Genomic DNA, 16,044 nt, shown 5'->3' on the forward strand with positions numbered 1-16,044 from the left:
TTATATGCGGTTTACATAAGAAAAATGCCTTTAAATTTAGGAAATATTGCAGGCGTGATGAGATATTAATGAAATAAGTTTCAGGTTAGGTTGGAATAGCTCGGCGACGAGTAAATGATAGCGGTAGCGATAGTCGACATATACAGGGTGTCTTTCCTGTACTTGGCGTCGAGACGCTACCGCGTCTCTAGATATATAGAATATGCTTTAACGTGTGCAATATCTTCTTCTTTTACTACTAGTTACAACTGCGAATCGTGCACAAAATAATGTTATAATACGTTACAGTTTTTTGTATTGAATAATAATAATGGAAAGGCTTGTGAATTCACACAACACACGGCGCCTTAAAGGCGCCTGTTTTCGGCCTGTTTTCAGTCTGAGCGCCTGAGCGTCCGGATTGGTAACAAGCCGCCTTTGAGGCTCCTGAAAGGCGCCTTTGGGGCGCCGGGTAACTACAGTGGAGCCATCTATACAAAGTTTCACAGGCGCCGGAAAAGCGCCTTTTGAAGGACTGTCGACGGTATACTCATAGGCGACTGTAAGGCGCCTTTTGGGCGGCGTCAATCGTGTAACTTCACCAACGTCGTCTATACAACGTCGTCTATACTATAAGGTGCATTTCAGTCTCAAAGGGTATTTCAGCAAAAGTGTATTACCGACTCCTAATTTGAAGCACAGACCAGGTATAGGATAGACCTATCAAACAATGTATTTTTGTGTCACCGGTTTGGGGGGTCCTATGACCCCCTTACCATTTTTGTGTCGCATGCAACGTTACCGGTGAAGTCTCGAAACAGACTGTAACGCTATACGTGGTAGGAATTAGAATTCAGCACTGGTAAAACTATGTTATGTTTTGAGAGTCGAAGCCCGCGATTTACAAATGTTTCTGTTAGAGTAACAATTTAAAAATCGTCTTATGAACATATTCCGTTCAAGGGAAGAGAAAGAAGAATGAAAATAAAACGATATCACATTTGCCTTTTAACCTTACTGTCCTATTCCGGCTTATTTAAAACAAATTTCATTCGCTCGCAATAACGCAATTTGTAAAAAGAGTGCTTTAATGTTTTTTAAAAGCACCTGTTGCTGAACCCCATTCATTCATCATGTGTTTGCGCATACATTAATGATGGTCTATACGATATAATACAGATATATAGTAGTAGTCTTTATTGCGTCCCCTCGGGGTTTACAATCCTCTTACACACTTACATCTACAAAACCTTATTAACTATCCGCTCTTAAATCTACTTCAACTTATTCCGCTCGCCCGCTCGCTCTCTCGCCCCCGCCACGCACGCACGCACGCCTCGCCCGCCCCTCCCTCCTCCTCCCCTCTTCCTTCCCTACCATCCGACTCCCGCTTCCGCTCGCCTCCTGTCACTCTCATTCCTTAATCTTCCATTCCTCCACTCCACCCCCCTTCTTTCTTCCACCCTCCTCATCCAGTCCTCCCCACCTCCTTCGTCCCTCAACACCTCCCTTACCACTTCTTGCCACCCCCTCCCCTCCCCCCAGTCCGCACACACCTCCCACACATGTTCCCATGTCTCTGACTCCCATCCACACACCCTGCACTTCCTCTCCTCCTCATCCCCCCAGTACCTCCCTCCCCTCATCTCATTCCCCAGCCTAAATCTTGCCACTCGCCTCCACCTGCTTTCACCCCACCCCCTCTTCAAATACCCCGGCATCCCCACCCCTTTTACCATTCCATACCACCTATTGTATTTTGATTCCCTAATCCTCTCCCATCTATTCGCCTCCTCCAACCTCCTTCCCCTACAGACCAACTCTTCCCCCCTCAATTCCCCCTTTTCCCTCACCCGTTCCACATCCCCCACTGTCCACCCCCTCTCCTCAAAAAACCCTTTCCTCTCCTCCTCCCATCCCCCCAGCACCTTTCCCCTTCTCGCCCTACCCTTTATCTCTTCCCAACATTCCCTCGCCAGTTCTCCCCCTTGTCCCTCCTCCAACTTCCTCTCATACGTCCACGCCCTCATCCCCGCCCTTCCCCTCATCATGTCCCGCTGCAGCTCCTCTCTTACCAAATACCCCGGTGTGTACCAATCCACCCCTAACACCCATTTCAAGTATCTCTCCTGCAACCCTTCCACCCTGTCCCTTTCCTTCCATCCCCATATCTCCACTCCAAACCCCACCATCGCCCACACCAATCTATCATATAACCATACCCTTCTCCCCCAATCCTTCCCAAACTTCCTCTTCCCAATACCCCACACCTGCCCCATCACCGCCGCCGCTTTCCTGACCCTATCCCTTACATGGGCCTCCTGCCCCCCATTCGCCATCACGGTATAACCCAGATACTGAAATTCCCTCACCTCCTCTACCTCCTTACCTTTCCACCTCCAAGCCACCTTCCTCCACCTCCCCCCCTTTCCTACACCTCATTATTTTTTATTTTCCTACATTGAGTTGTAACCCTTTTTCGTCCATGTATTTTTGCAACCTCGCCATCATGCTCTTCATACCCTCCTCATCCTCCGCCACCACCGCTACATCGTCGGCATACGCCAACGTATACACCTTCCCCCCCCCCCCCAATCTCACCCCTCCCCAACCACCCTTTTCTAGCTCCTCATCTAAGTCCGCCAAAAGCAGCGTGAACAAGCTCGGGCTCAGTGGGCAACCCTGCCTTACTCCCCTAGCAGTCCAGAACTCCCTCCCCATCTCGTCTCCCACCTTCACCCTACACACCGTTTCCTTCAGTACCTCCTCGCATCTCTCTACCAGTCCCTCTCTCACTCCCCTCTTCCTCATCGCCTTCACTAATACCTCCCTGTCCACCGAGTCAAAGGCCGCCTTTAGGTCGATGAAGAACACTATCATCCTTCTGCCCTTCCTTGTCACCTGTCTATTTATCAAATAATTTAATACATAGATGTTATCTATACAACCCCTTCCCCTCCTAAAGCCGGCCTGACTCGGTGGCAACAACTTCTTCCCCTCCACCTCCTCTCTCAACCTCTCCGCCAACACAGAAGCGTACACTTTGTACGCCGTCTGCGTTAGCGTGACCCCCCTATACTCTTCCACCCTCTTTCCGGTCCCTTTCTTAACCACCGGAACCACCACCCCTTCCTTCCATTCCTCCACCCATCCCTCCCCCATCCACACCCTATTACAGATATCCCAAAGCCACTCCTGCCCCTCCTCGTCCTCCCCCCTCCTTCTTTCCCCCCCTTTTCTCACCCTCCACTCCACTCCTCCCAATAACCCCCTAAAATAGTCCTCCCACTCATCCATCTTTATCCCCTCCTCCACCCTCCTCCTTTTTCTCCTCTCACTATTTACTATTTTCTACACCTGCCCTTCTGTCTTCACCCCCTCCACCTCCTTCTCCCAACTTTCCACCTCCATCTTCTTTTTATCCTCACACATAAGCTTATACTCCTTTTTCCTTCTCCTATACTCTTTCCCATCTCCACCCTCCCTCCTCCATCGCCTCAACTCCCTTCTTATCTCCCCTTTCTCCTCCCTACACTCCTTATTCCACCACCCCTTCCGTCCTCCCCTCTCCCCTCCTTGCCCCACCTTCCCTATCACCCCTTTTATCCTATCCCTCAAGTCCCTCCATTCTTCCTGTATTCCCCTGATCCCTCCCTCTCTCTTACCGAATAACCTAATGAACTTCTCTCTCCCCTTTTCTGTCCAGTTCCCCCTTGCTGACCCTCTTCCTGGCCCCTTTTTCTCCCCCCCCCCCCAACCCCTCCCTACCTTCCTCCTCCAGCCATACTACCACTGGGTGATGATCCGAATCCACCCTTTCAGCCACTTCCAATCTCTCCACCCTCTCCCTCGTGTCCTCATTCCCCAAAACATAGTCAATGACCGTGTTCCCTCTTCCTCCTGTGTATGTCCACTCCCCCTCCTCGTCCCCCTCCATGCTTCCATTCAATATCCCCCACCCCCTCTCCTCCAGGAAGCTACACATCCTCCTCCCCTCACCATTCACCTCTCTGTCCTTCGACCTCCTACTTTCCAATCCCCTCTCTTCCTCATCTCCCCCCCAAATCTCCCCCCCTTCGCTCCCCGTCCTGGCGTTAAAATCTCCCCCTATCACCACCCTCACTCCCTCCTCTCTCCCTTCTACCCACTCCTTTAACTCCTCCAGCTTCCTCTGTAAGTCCTTATTCACGTACACTCCCACCACTCTCCACCACTCCCCCCCATCTTCACCTTCTTCATCATTATCCCCTCCTTCTCCCCCCCGTCTTCCTCCCTTATTTCTAGTCCCTTCCTGACCCCTATTATCATTCCCCCCATTGCCCTCCCTCTCTTACTCTCTCTCTTTGCCCACTGCTTCTCCCACACATACCCATTTGGCAACTTGTTTTCACCCTCTCCGAGTCTCTTTCCTCTACCCACGTCTCGCATAACACCATCACATCCCATTCTTCCAAACCCTTCCGGAAATCCACATCCTTATTCTTCACCCCCGCCACATTCCAAAAGGCCACCTTATATCTTCCTTCCCTTGCCATATCCCCTCCCCCTCTTAGTCTTTCTCCCCCCTCCTTTCCCCCCTTCCCGTTTCCCTGCTCTTCCATCCATTTCTCGCCTATTTCATCCCACCTCCTCATCCTCCCATTCACCCACATTTTCATGTATCCTACCTGCACATTCATCCCCCTCCTCCTCTCCCCCTCTGCCTCTCTTTCTATCTTCCACTTCCCTCTCTTCTCTTCCTCCGTGAGGTCGTCCTCAATCCTCTCCTTCCCGTCCTTCAACTTTTTCCTCGCCTCCATTACTTTCCTCTTCTCCTCCCTTCCCGCCAACTTCACTATCACCATTCCTCGTCCATCCTCTCCCACTCTTCCTATCCTTGCCACTTCTTTCATACCCACCCCCTCCAGCCCCATACTCTCCCACAGCTTCTTCACTCCCTCCTCCACCTCTCCTCCCTCCCACCTCAATCCCCTTATTACAACGTTATTCCTCCTTCCCTCTCTCTCCTTTCTTTCCTGCTTTACTTCCAGCTTTCTCAGCCTCAGCTTCCATTCCTCCACCTGACCCTCCTCCACCCCCTCCTTACCCTGTCCTCCTCCCTTCTCCCAGCTTTCTATCTTCTTCATCACTTCCACTATCCTTCTGTCCCTTCCTTCTAACTTTTCTAACTTTTCCTCAATACCTTCCCTCCTCGCCTTCTCTTCCCTCATCCACTGCTCCCACTTCCTTCTTTCCCCCTCCCCCCTGCTCCTCCCCCTTTTTATACCCTTTTATTGGTGACCTTTCCGTTTTCCCGGTCTTCTTAAACCCTCCCCTCCCCTCTCTCTCTACGCTCCCCACCTCCTCCTCTCTTTCTCTCTTTTTTCCCCCACCACTCTCTAAGCTCCCCACACTGCTCCCCACACTACTGCCACTGTCCTTCCTAGTCCTTTCCTTTAACATTTCGCTCCCCTTTTCTTTCCCCACACCTTTCCTCCCTTCTCCACCCACCTGCCCTTCTCCCCCGGTCCCCCCAGCCACATTCCCGCCGATCTTCCCTTTAAACATTCTCTTCTCTCCTTATCCCCTTTTCAAAACTTCCCGCCTTCTCTACCAGCACCGTTACCTCCTGTCCTCTCCGACAGGTGTCACCCCTGTCACTTCTCCTAGTCCTTTCCCGCCACTCTTCTCTCACCTCTGACACCTAACCTCCAAACCTTCTCTTCTCCCTTCTATATCCCTTTCACCCTCACTCCCAGCCCTTTCCCTCTTATCCCTGTCTCTTCCACACCTCTCCCTCCACCTCTACACTCGCGCTCTACTCTCCCTTTCACTTTCTCTCCACACTTACCCTACACCACTATACCACTCACAATTCGCACTCCTTTCACCCAACGCGACCGGAAACGGAAGTCTACAGATATATAATAATAACAATAATAACAATAATATTCTTCTACTGTACTATATTATTTAAAAGGAACATATTGAACCCGTATACATCGATTTTGGTGCAATTTTGCAAGTCTGTAGAGTAGCCAAAAATATTCGATACATATTTTTTGAAAAAGGAATTCATTCTCCTCCATAACTATTAGAAAATTTAATTTGTTTAAACTATATACTAACTGATGTTAACTGATTAATGTTAACTCACGTTCGGATGTTTCAGTAAGTTTATACAGTATGTTGGATTTGTTCGTATATTATTTTTGACACGCTATTATTTTTCTAACTATTGAAAAAAGCAAAAAGATGTTTCATATCAAACTCACACTCGATTGTTTTAAGTCGGCGCCAGATTTACACAGTGCAACTGATGAGACACCGATGTAAACAAATTGGGTGTCGTAAATTAAATAAGGAACAAAATTATTTTTTACTTTTTTAGTGCATTTTTATTTTTTTTTGTAGTCGGTTTTAATTCTGATTTTCCATTCTGTAGAACGATGCGCCATTATTGTGGCTTTTACACGCAGATGGCGAAAAGTCTCTCTATACAGGGGTATAGCGCCGCGGTCAACCCTGTCGTAGCTAAAAATATTGAAATTGAGACGGGCACGAGACCAGTTGACATTGTTTTCAAACCTCATTACAGTAATCTGGGGTGCGAGTGGCAAATCGATCATAAAATCGAAGCGCGCATCTCGCTTACCTGGGCCGGAAAATTCCCAATAGCTCTCTGCCACGTGAATTTGAAAGCGACCATCCCAAAATTTTCGAAACTCAGGGATCATTGCTGTCCAGCGGTCGCTGGCAGCTTTCCGAACGCCGGGATGGCGCATGGTTGTAGCGCAGAGATGAGCAAAAAATTATTTGAAATAAAAATTTGTGTACGAAATTTTTATCTCAAATAATTTGTTGGCCATCTCGGTTGTAGTGGAATGTGTTCGTGAGGCGGTGTTACCATTTTACCTGTTCGCGCGAGCGCGGGTTACAAAATTAAATGATGATCCTGTACATTTATTTTACTATTGTTAATTTTTTAAATTTTCCATCATTATAAAAGCATAATATGCTTAGTTTGAAACAACAGGCTCAAATCCGAGACCCCGTTTCGAAGATTAGTAACAATGCTTTATGATAGGTCGGTTAATAGCGTCCAAATTGGGGACTTCAGATGTATGTAGTAATCCGCAGCGTTTCAAGACCATTATACTCATTCATCTTTTTCCTTCAGTGTCGGATCTGTATTAGTACTCAGAACGCTAAAATTCGATGGCCTCGACATTCTGGCCTTTTCACAGTACGCTCTCTTGAAATCGGTTGAACGGTAACGTGTACCTTTTTTTATGACCCTGCTGGGTTCTTAGGTAGAAGCTTTCGAACGACGCGGTTCGGGGGTTATGAACGCTAGAGTAATGGCATAAGGACAAAGTCAGCAATAGGCCATTCTGTAATGAGTATGCCAATTTCTATCATAGAATTATCACTAATGGATTACTAGTGTTTTCTGATGAAAATGACACCAGACTTGATATAATCCTGATTATTTTTAATGACTGTAATGGAAAGTACTTGAAGGAAACTAATGAAGAGTACCTGAATTCTACGTGAACTGATACGAAACTGATATGTGCCCAGATCTTATCGTTAGCGAAACCTATGCTCGTGTACTTACATCGTAGATGTTTTTTTTTATAATTTTTAAATCCATTCAATAGTTAATAAGGGCAGAGACAATCAATTTGTAATGAAACGTAGGGATTTAAGGGCTTCGGGTCCCAAAAACTATGAATATAAATTTTACAAAAGCTTTTCAATTCATTAATTTCAATGATTTTTGCGTGACGTAGGATGGGCACCGTCTATTTAGACACGCGCGAAGTGCAGAGATTTGGGGGAATGTCAGTAACAGCGTCAATTTTTAATATTTTTTGACGTACGGCACGCGAAAATGTTAGTTAAATATTCTACTGCACGTAAAATACTAACAATCAATTTCATCTTGCAATTTATAGCTTGTATAAGCTTTTAAAGAGTGCCATATTTCAGCGCCATATAGGATCCTGATTCCCGAAATAGATTTTCAAACAGAAATCCGACGTGAGTCGTTGAGAAACCGAGCCGAAGCGTAGCTTAGCGAAAGCCCTCCATGTCAAACTCTCGCTCTAAACAAGTCACACGTATACAAACACGCACACATCTTTCAGTATTTCAACACATTTCGGAGTAGTTCTTGCGTTGGACGCTGTTCATAAACAGAAGTCACTAAATTCAGTCCTCAAATTATGGATCGGTAACTCAGTTTGGGTGGTGACACGAAGTCCCATAAGGTGACGTCGTCTGTGTTTGAAGACTGGACGTAACGTCCTCTAATTATGGGCAGCGTCCAATTCAAGAACTACTCTAAAATGCATTGAAATGTTGAATGATCTGTCTGAAGCGAGAGTTTGAAACTGGCGGCGGGTGCGTTAGAGGTGTACGAAATTCTTTCTGAAAATCTATGCGGGGAGTGAGGAGTGAGTCATATGGACCCGAATATTGTACATCTTGAGAGTTTGTATTTTATCGTGACTAAATTAAGCTAAATGCATTGGGACGGTGTTGAAGACAGTTATCGATACGATTAAAATAAAATCAAATTTGATAAAAATGTATTTCCATTTATTTCATTACAATACACTACAAATTATATAATTCACTGCATTACACTATGTGTGTTTACAAATATTGAAAAACTACAATACTACAATATTATTATTCTATTTGTTATAAATTATAATTGAAATTATTATATTTCTATAATCAAATTACTGGTGCGTACATGCGCGAAATGACTATAGAATGCACTTACAATAAGTTGTGAATACACCTGCAGTTGTTTGGAATATACAAAGCAGAGTATACAAAGTGTACACAGAACACACAAATCGCATACGCAAAATATATAAATATAACATATGTTAGAGTACTCTTTAATTGTATACATATCAGATTTTATAAAATGTACAATAGAGATAGAGTAGTAGATACACCACACAGTGGCAGACAAACGTATACATATTGATGGGAGAACGTATCTTGTAGTTTGAGATAGCTGGGATTTCAGTGGGTACTTAAATGCGTGGTGTAGATACAAAGAATACAGCGAGTGACGAGACCTGAAGTGAGTGCAGATCGTCGTTGCTAAATTTATTTAGCCGTCACGTTACATAGGTGTCACTTATATATTCTATGGCGTGAGATACAAATTGTTATTTATATTCCAACACATATATACTATTTAAAATCGCATAACTTTTCACAAAAATTGAACTAAATGAGTTCGGTTTTTTTTTATAAGTTAGAAAGATGGGTTTACTATAATAGATATATCGTGTATTCGCCTTTTTGAAAAAATCAGAATTTTCGAAATAACAAGAAAAAACGGGTTTTCAAAGTTTTTTTATGTGAGCTTATAATGAAAATTATATTGAAAATTTACCAAATTCTAGATTCAAGTAAGATATACGCATACTGAAAATTTCATCTAAATCGGCTAGCGTTGCTCTGAGGTACAAACGCTTAAAGATCGTAGAATATGGTCGAAATCGCTGGTACATGCCGAGGTCAGGGATCTTGAAATTCTGTCATGTTAAGGGGTTAGACTGCAGTGACGGACCGAGAATATAGATCAGGCATGCACAGGACCCCCAATTCCGGGCGCGAGCGCACATTTGAGCTCGAGTTGAGCTCGAGCACGAGCTCCGAGCTCGTTCAAGGACAAGCGAGTCCGCCAACGGCGTGGGGAGCGGCTGGAGTAGTGGGAGCGGAGTGTGTAGTACACAGGTTGCCGCAGGGGTCTCCAGAGTTTGACGCTCCGAAAATAAGGCACATTTTGGGGAATTTTTAAAAGAAAAGTATTGAGTATTATAATTCCAAACTTTGTACATTTATTAATTAAATTTTGAAAAATGTGTTCAAATTTTTCTATGCAATAATAGTAATTTGGTTAAAAGTTATAATGGTAGTAGTAAGAGGGGTTTAAAAAAAAAGTTTGTTGCTGGGGAACATGATTTTGGCTGTCCTAATCATCTGAAACAAAAAACGCAAAATTTTTCTTAATCTGTATGAGTGTGGTTATCGTATGAACTAAAATGAATGAAAAATGTTGAAAAGCACAAAAATGGTGTATTTCAAATGAAAACATTAATTTTTGGGAAAAGCATTTGTTAGTGTTCTGTGTTGCAAAATTGGATTTTTGCAAATAATTACTTCATTCTAATTTTTACGATAACCACACTTATATAGATTAAGAAAAAATGTACGTGTTTTGTGTCCGATGACTACGACAGCCAGAATCATGTTCGCCAGGATCAAACTTTTTTTTAAATCACTCTTACTGCTACCATTATATGTTTGAACAAAATTATTATTATTGCATACAAAAATTTAAACACTTTTAAAATCTCGATTAAGCCTCCGTATCCTGTGCCTGAGTCAATTTTGATCCACCGCTTGAGATCGCTGACATACACAGTGACGGATATGTATGTCAGTTGCGGCCAAGCCATCATTTAGCTGTTGGGGGTGTTATAATAACATAAACAAGACCTTTCCGATAACTACGTTGGAGCAACAATGGGAAGCTCGAGACAATACCATATTTTCCTTAGAGAAACCAAAATCGGCATACGCCCTCTGCAGTCATACAGTTCTCCACCACGAGACCTTATACCGAGGAGTGGGAAGTGAGCATATGACGGTCGAGCTCGAGGGCGCATCGACTGCCCAAGGGCAGTCTTAATGTGCACCCCTGATATAGATGATTTTCAGAACTCATATGGACTATACAAATCGGCTACAACATTTAAAAAATAATGGTTTCCATGGCCGCGGGAGTCCATTGTTTAAAGTACTTCTTTTGTTGCATGCGCACTCGGCGTCTGCGTGATTACGCTAAAACGAGTGCACTGAAACAAAAATCCAAGAAATGTGATAAACTATAATTATAACATTGACGATCGCACATTTCAAAATTTGTGAAAAGCAACAAAAAGACGGACATTTGAATTTTGAAGAAAATTTTGTTAGTTTTTTGTTTATACTTGTGAAAATAAATAAAAAGTTGCAAATTTTTGATCGCCAATGCCGAATAAATAGTATAGTGAAGATATGTGCAAAAGTGCAAAGTGATTGAGTGAGGAGATCTCGCGCAACCGAGCACACCGTTTTGCAAGACATAGTTTTGAGAAAAAGGCGTTTAAAGTATAAGAACCTAATTTTGTTATGGTATCGTGAACTTGCATCTAATCAGCCATTCCTGCTTCATACGTTGAGCCTTTTGCTTCACGTACTGCTTCTTCTCTGGCTGATTTTTCAAGTCTGTACCCCAGGAAATAATGTCGTTCTCACGATGAGACATTTTGCATTGTGCTTTTAAGGCTTCAAATTATTGTGTAAGCAAAAAAAATTTTTTTGTATTTTTGAAATTTTTACTGGGGTCTAACTCCTTAAAAAGTCATTCTGGTTAGCGCGCCGATAAATTCAGCGATTTTCAGGAATTTATTGCGAAGACAGGAATTATTGTAATGGAATAAAACTTTTTTCTATTCATTAAACTACATTTCTACAGCAAATAAAAAGTGTAAAAGTAATCAAATTACAGTATTGTCTCGTTAGCGACTCGCTGGTCGGGACCGGCGTTGAGTCGGTATCGTGAACACAACCCTAATTCCAAGTGTTCGTTTCTCGCTTCTTTCTGGCCGGAGGGGGGAGCGAGATGGAACACTGCGTGCGCGGCGAGCGTGCGCGATGGTCGCAAGCGCAAAGGACAGAATGTCAGGCGTCCGAAAGACGGAGCGAGACAAAACATCAACGCGTCGTCGGTCTCGTACCGTCCTCGCTCGCTTTCAGTGCCTCTCGCTCGCTCTCGTTCCATCTCGCTTCAGCTTTCGCCGGGCAAGAGTGAGACAAAAGTGGTGGGGATAGCGAAGAGTCGGTATCGTGTACACAAAATCGAGTCGCTAACGAGGAAATACTGTATTGCTTTTAAAATAGTTTTGAAGGCGATTTTTATGACTGGTTTAAAAATTCTTGCCTTCCTCATGCAGGTGATTTCAGCAGTTGGACTTATCTGAAACCAAAAGTACAAACAGATTCTTGATCGGTACGACTGTCGCTATGGCCCGAACTAGAATAAATGATTTTTCCTTAAAATTAACAAAATGGAGGGCCAAATAGAAGAATCAATGTATTTCGGCTGTGTTTTCTGTGCTATTTTCGATTTTAAAAGTAGGTTAGACCCAACAGAAATACTTGGTTGTAGTCCCGGCCAGAGGCATAGGCGTGCAGAAGAAGCAGTTCAATTTATAAATCAATCGGTTCGATAGATTTTGAGATTTTACCTGCATCATGTGAAAAACTCACGTTCCGAGAAAATACTTTGTTGATCGTAGCAGAATGTTGCTCCAGCTTTGATGTCTGAGGGAGGTAGCGACTCCTCTATCAATGTTGTGCTTCATCCAGGCTCGTGAACGGTGCTTTACTGTGGGATGATTACCGGCACTGCATCGACAGCCAGCACCCACTGCTACTTTTTTTTTTTTTTTTTTTTTTTTTTTTTACGTGGGGAAAATGCATTACGCACACCCGGCGAGATGTTGTGTGCCGGGTAGTGTGGGACTCCTTTCGGACCCCCAAGTTTACCCACTAAAAACCACCACGACGCCCCTTTAAGGTCTGCGCACACATATCCGTTCCTGCATGCCGGAACAGGACTGACATGGAACTAAATTTTGGGATGATATGAAAGATTGAACCAACAAGAAAACCTCGAAATCTGAATGTTGTTGTCATCATAAAGACATCATAAAGACATAGTGTACATATACTAGAAACATTGGACAAGTATTTTAATTGCATGTCGGAAGAGTGGAGTGAAGGAGGGGGAAAATTTGAACGTTATCTGAAGTTTCTAATTTTACACATTTATACGCTATTTCTGCTACATTGAAAATTTGACGAGGACCTAAGTTGTTATTGGATGGCGTTTGAAAAATTCCTAATTCGGTAGAATTACACGGATTGTCATAAAAATCTAGCAATTGTAAAAATTTTCTGCCTATTATTTTTTGTTCGTTTTCGGATACGATAATGTTTTCTATAATAATAATGCTGCCATCATTGAGACGGCAGCAATTGTTAGAATGCCGGATTTGTAAAATAAAATTACTGAAACTAATACGTTTAAATTGCTTTGCATTATTAATACCTTCTATTAATGGACCACGAGAATGTTCCGTTTGGAAAATCGGATATACAGACGGACTATGCACTGCTTCTATACTAAAACGCGATTTTTCTAGTTGCCGTTTCACTATCTGTTGCAAAGGTTTTTCACTCTTCCTAATACATTGTTTAATACTTTGTAAAAAGTTTTCAAACGGAAAGCAACTAAAATCATCAACTGGTCCGTGATTTCTGACGTCATCTACCAAGTGTAAAAGGTTGTGAACGTTGTGTGAGACGTGTTTTGGGTCATATAACAATTCGAAGCTTTCAACAAAATACTCTAATAATTTTACTGCATAATCGAGTTAACTAAAATATTTTCGTTGAGTCAAAATGACAAATGCGGCGTGAAGTGCAAGAAAATTTGAATACCTATCGTCACTTATATTTTTTAGTAAAACTACTGGTCCCGTGTACAATAAAAATTGACGGAATTCAGTTGCTTTCCACCGTTTTAAAATATCCAAACTTCGAGGTTTTCTCATAAATTCTTTGGGCATGCTGCCAGATAGGTTTATAAGTGAAAGGGATATTTTGCATTGTGATTTTAGTGAGATTTTGGTTCTGGGTTTGCCACAACACCACAGAGAAAGTAATTGTTTCAGCAGCACCGGTAGACAAGAAACCACTTTTTCCTTGCCAAATTTAATTATTTGGAGTTTCCCCTTAACTCCGTCGCAAGGATGCAAGAATTGGAAGAAATTGTTTAACATGAGAATAGTTTCCAAGATGCACTTTCAACTTTCAACTAGAGCTGTTGATACCCGAGATATTGGGTACCCGCGGGTGAGATACCCGGGACCCTCCTTATATACATATGTACAGGATATCTGCGAGAACACTAAACAGCTATGTAAATATTTCCTAACGTATTTAACATAGAAAAAAACGTCTGCATATATGGAATTGCATGGTTCGATGGGGCAAATATATTAGCCCAGAAGACGAATTTTTTTTGTAGATTATTAATTTGAGAGATACGATGTTCGGTTTAAAAATAGAACGATAATTTTTTTTAGAAATCACATGACAGTGCGATTCAAGACAAATTTAATGACCTGTAATGTATACACTTTATTTCAACTGGTTTTCGAGATATTGCGCTTGCAAATTTACTGATTTTCATTGTCTTGGGCAACAAATCGCCGTCAACGTGTATCCAGCGATTTGTCAACCTCTCTGTAGGATACAGCAACTCGCCCCTTGCTTCAAGCGGCCTTCTAGAAATCACTGTTGGCCACATGTACCCGAAAACTGTATATTCAAGTGGACGGTGAGCAAACTCGTCTCCAGGTTTCCTGTTTCGTGTGGGAAACATTACCGACTCTGTGACATCAACCTGCGTATTCATTTGGAGTTTTATCACCTGGTTATCATCATCAGGTGACACTCGTATCATGTATGGGATTTGCAATCCATTGCTAATATATTTTCATAAACATTTAATGAAGATGTATATATACACATTACATTTTTAACGATATACATTCACTATATGATGTACTTTAATACTTTACAGTAATTATTATTCACATCTCCTTTTTTGTGCAACGCGCCCTGTATTGTTGTTAATCTTTCCAATCCCACTACCTCGTTTTTGCATGAAAAAATCACACGTGTTTACTATATCGTCAATACACTTGGCCGAGGGACACAGGAACAAAAGGAGCAGTTCTTTGATTGCGCGCGGCCCTCAAAGTTGCGAGTGAAAAAGACTCGTCTGCTGCAATATCTCGGAAAGTAGGCACCATAGAGAAAATCTTTTATGTGAATGTGATGCATCTTTTTATAACAAATTCAGCCAATCGTGATCAGATTACGAATAATACCTCGATTTGTTTAAAGAATATATGAAAAAGTAGTGTTTTTTACTCCCTTTTCTTATAGATTGTTGATTTATTTTGGCGTAAATTTGTCAACGTAAACTACAGACCAAACTGTGAAATACGGATAATTTAGAATTTCTCCATTTCGGCAGTTTTAGAAAAAATTAAGTACACTATATTGAACTCGCTGCGCGTAGCGAATGAGAACCTCAGGTATACATTGTCGTAAAGGATGTAAAATTTGATTACACGTTGGGCCTAATGAACCAGTGTTTCGGAAAAACTGGCGGTTTATGACAGTATTGTCTCGCGAGTAACATTCATTATTCGTTTATGGTGGGCAATTCCGTATTTTCGAAGCCGGCTTCGACAACATCTAATTGCCAGATTTCCAATCCAAGGGCAATCAAGAACGTACCTCCGCGGGTCTTTAAGAATTTAAGGATTATTCGATGTGAACACACACGCCACTTTTCGTTAATCCGTATATTGCTCTTTTGGCGGGTGGTATATTTGGTAACCATCCGTACCCGCGCGGACCGTTGTTCACGGCCACCTCGCGGGTCAATACTGTCATAACAGCCTAGTCATTTTTTCCGAAACAACTGGTTCATTAGGCCCAACGTGTAATAAAATTTTACATGCTTTACGACAATGCATACCTGAGGTTCCCATTCGCTACGCGCAGCGAGTTCAATATAGTGTATTTAGTTTTTACTAAAACTGCCGAAATCGAGGAATTCTAAATTATCCGTATTTCACAGTTTGGTCTGTAGTTTACGTTGACAAATTTACGCCAAAATAAATCAACAATCTATAAGAAAAAAGGAGTAAAAAACACTACTTTTTCATATATTCTTTAAACAAATCGAGGTATTATTCGTAATCTGATCACGATTGGCTGAATTTGTTATAAAAAGATGCATCACATTCGGCTAAAAGATTTTCTCTATGGTGCCTACTTTCCGAGATATTGCGGCAGACGAGTCTTTTTCACTCGCAACTTTGAGGGCCGCGCGCAGTCAAAGAACTGCTCCTTTTGTTC

The 16,044-nt window shown here is 42.7% G+C and overlaps 2 protein-coding genes and 1 long non-coding RNA gene across 3 annotated transcripts in view; 1 reads left to right on the plus strand and 2 right to left on the minus strand.

The window, feature by feature from the left end:
- Positions 1-16,044, minus strand: part of LOC143367129 (uncharacterized) — a 418,577-nt gene that overhangs the window by 327,198 nt on the left and 75,335 nt on the right. The window lies entirely within an intron of this gene.
- LOC143367022 (uncharacterized) overlaps positions 1-16,044 on the plus strand; it is a 36,627-nt gene that overhangs the window by 4,934 nt on the left and 15,649 nt on the right. The window lies entirely within an intron of this gene.
- On the minus strand, positions 11,629-13,886 carry LOC143367211 (uncharacterized). The gene is given in 2 exon segments (XM_076808835.1): positions 11,629-12,016; positions 12,288-13,886. A coding segment is annotated over 1 exon segment (1,092 nt). The 3' UTR covers positions 11,629-12,016; positions 12,288-12,794.

The sequence above is a fragment of the Andrena cerasifolii genome, chromosome 3, assembly GCF_050908995.1.
Source record: "Andrena cerasifolii isolate SP2316 chromosome 3, iyAndCera1_principal, whole genome shotgun sequence".
NCBI classification, from domain to species: domain Eukaryota; kingdom Metazoa; phylum Arthropoda; class Insecta; order Hymenoptera; family Andrenidae; genus Andrena; species Andrena cerasifolii.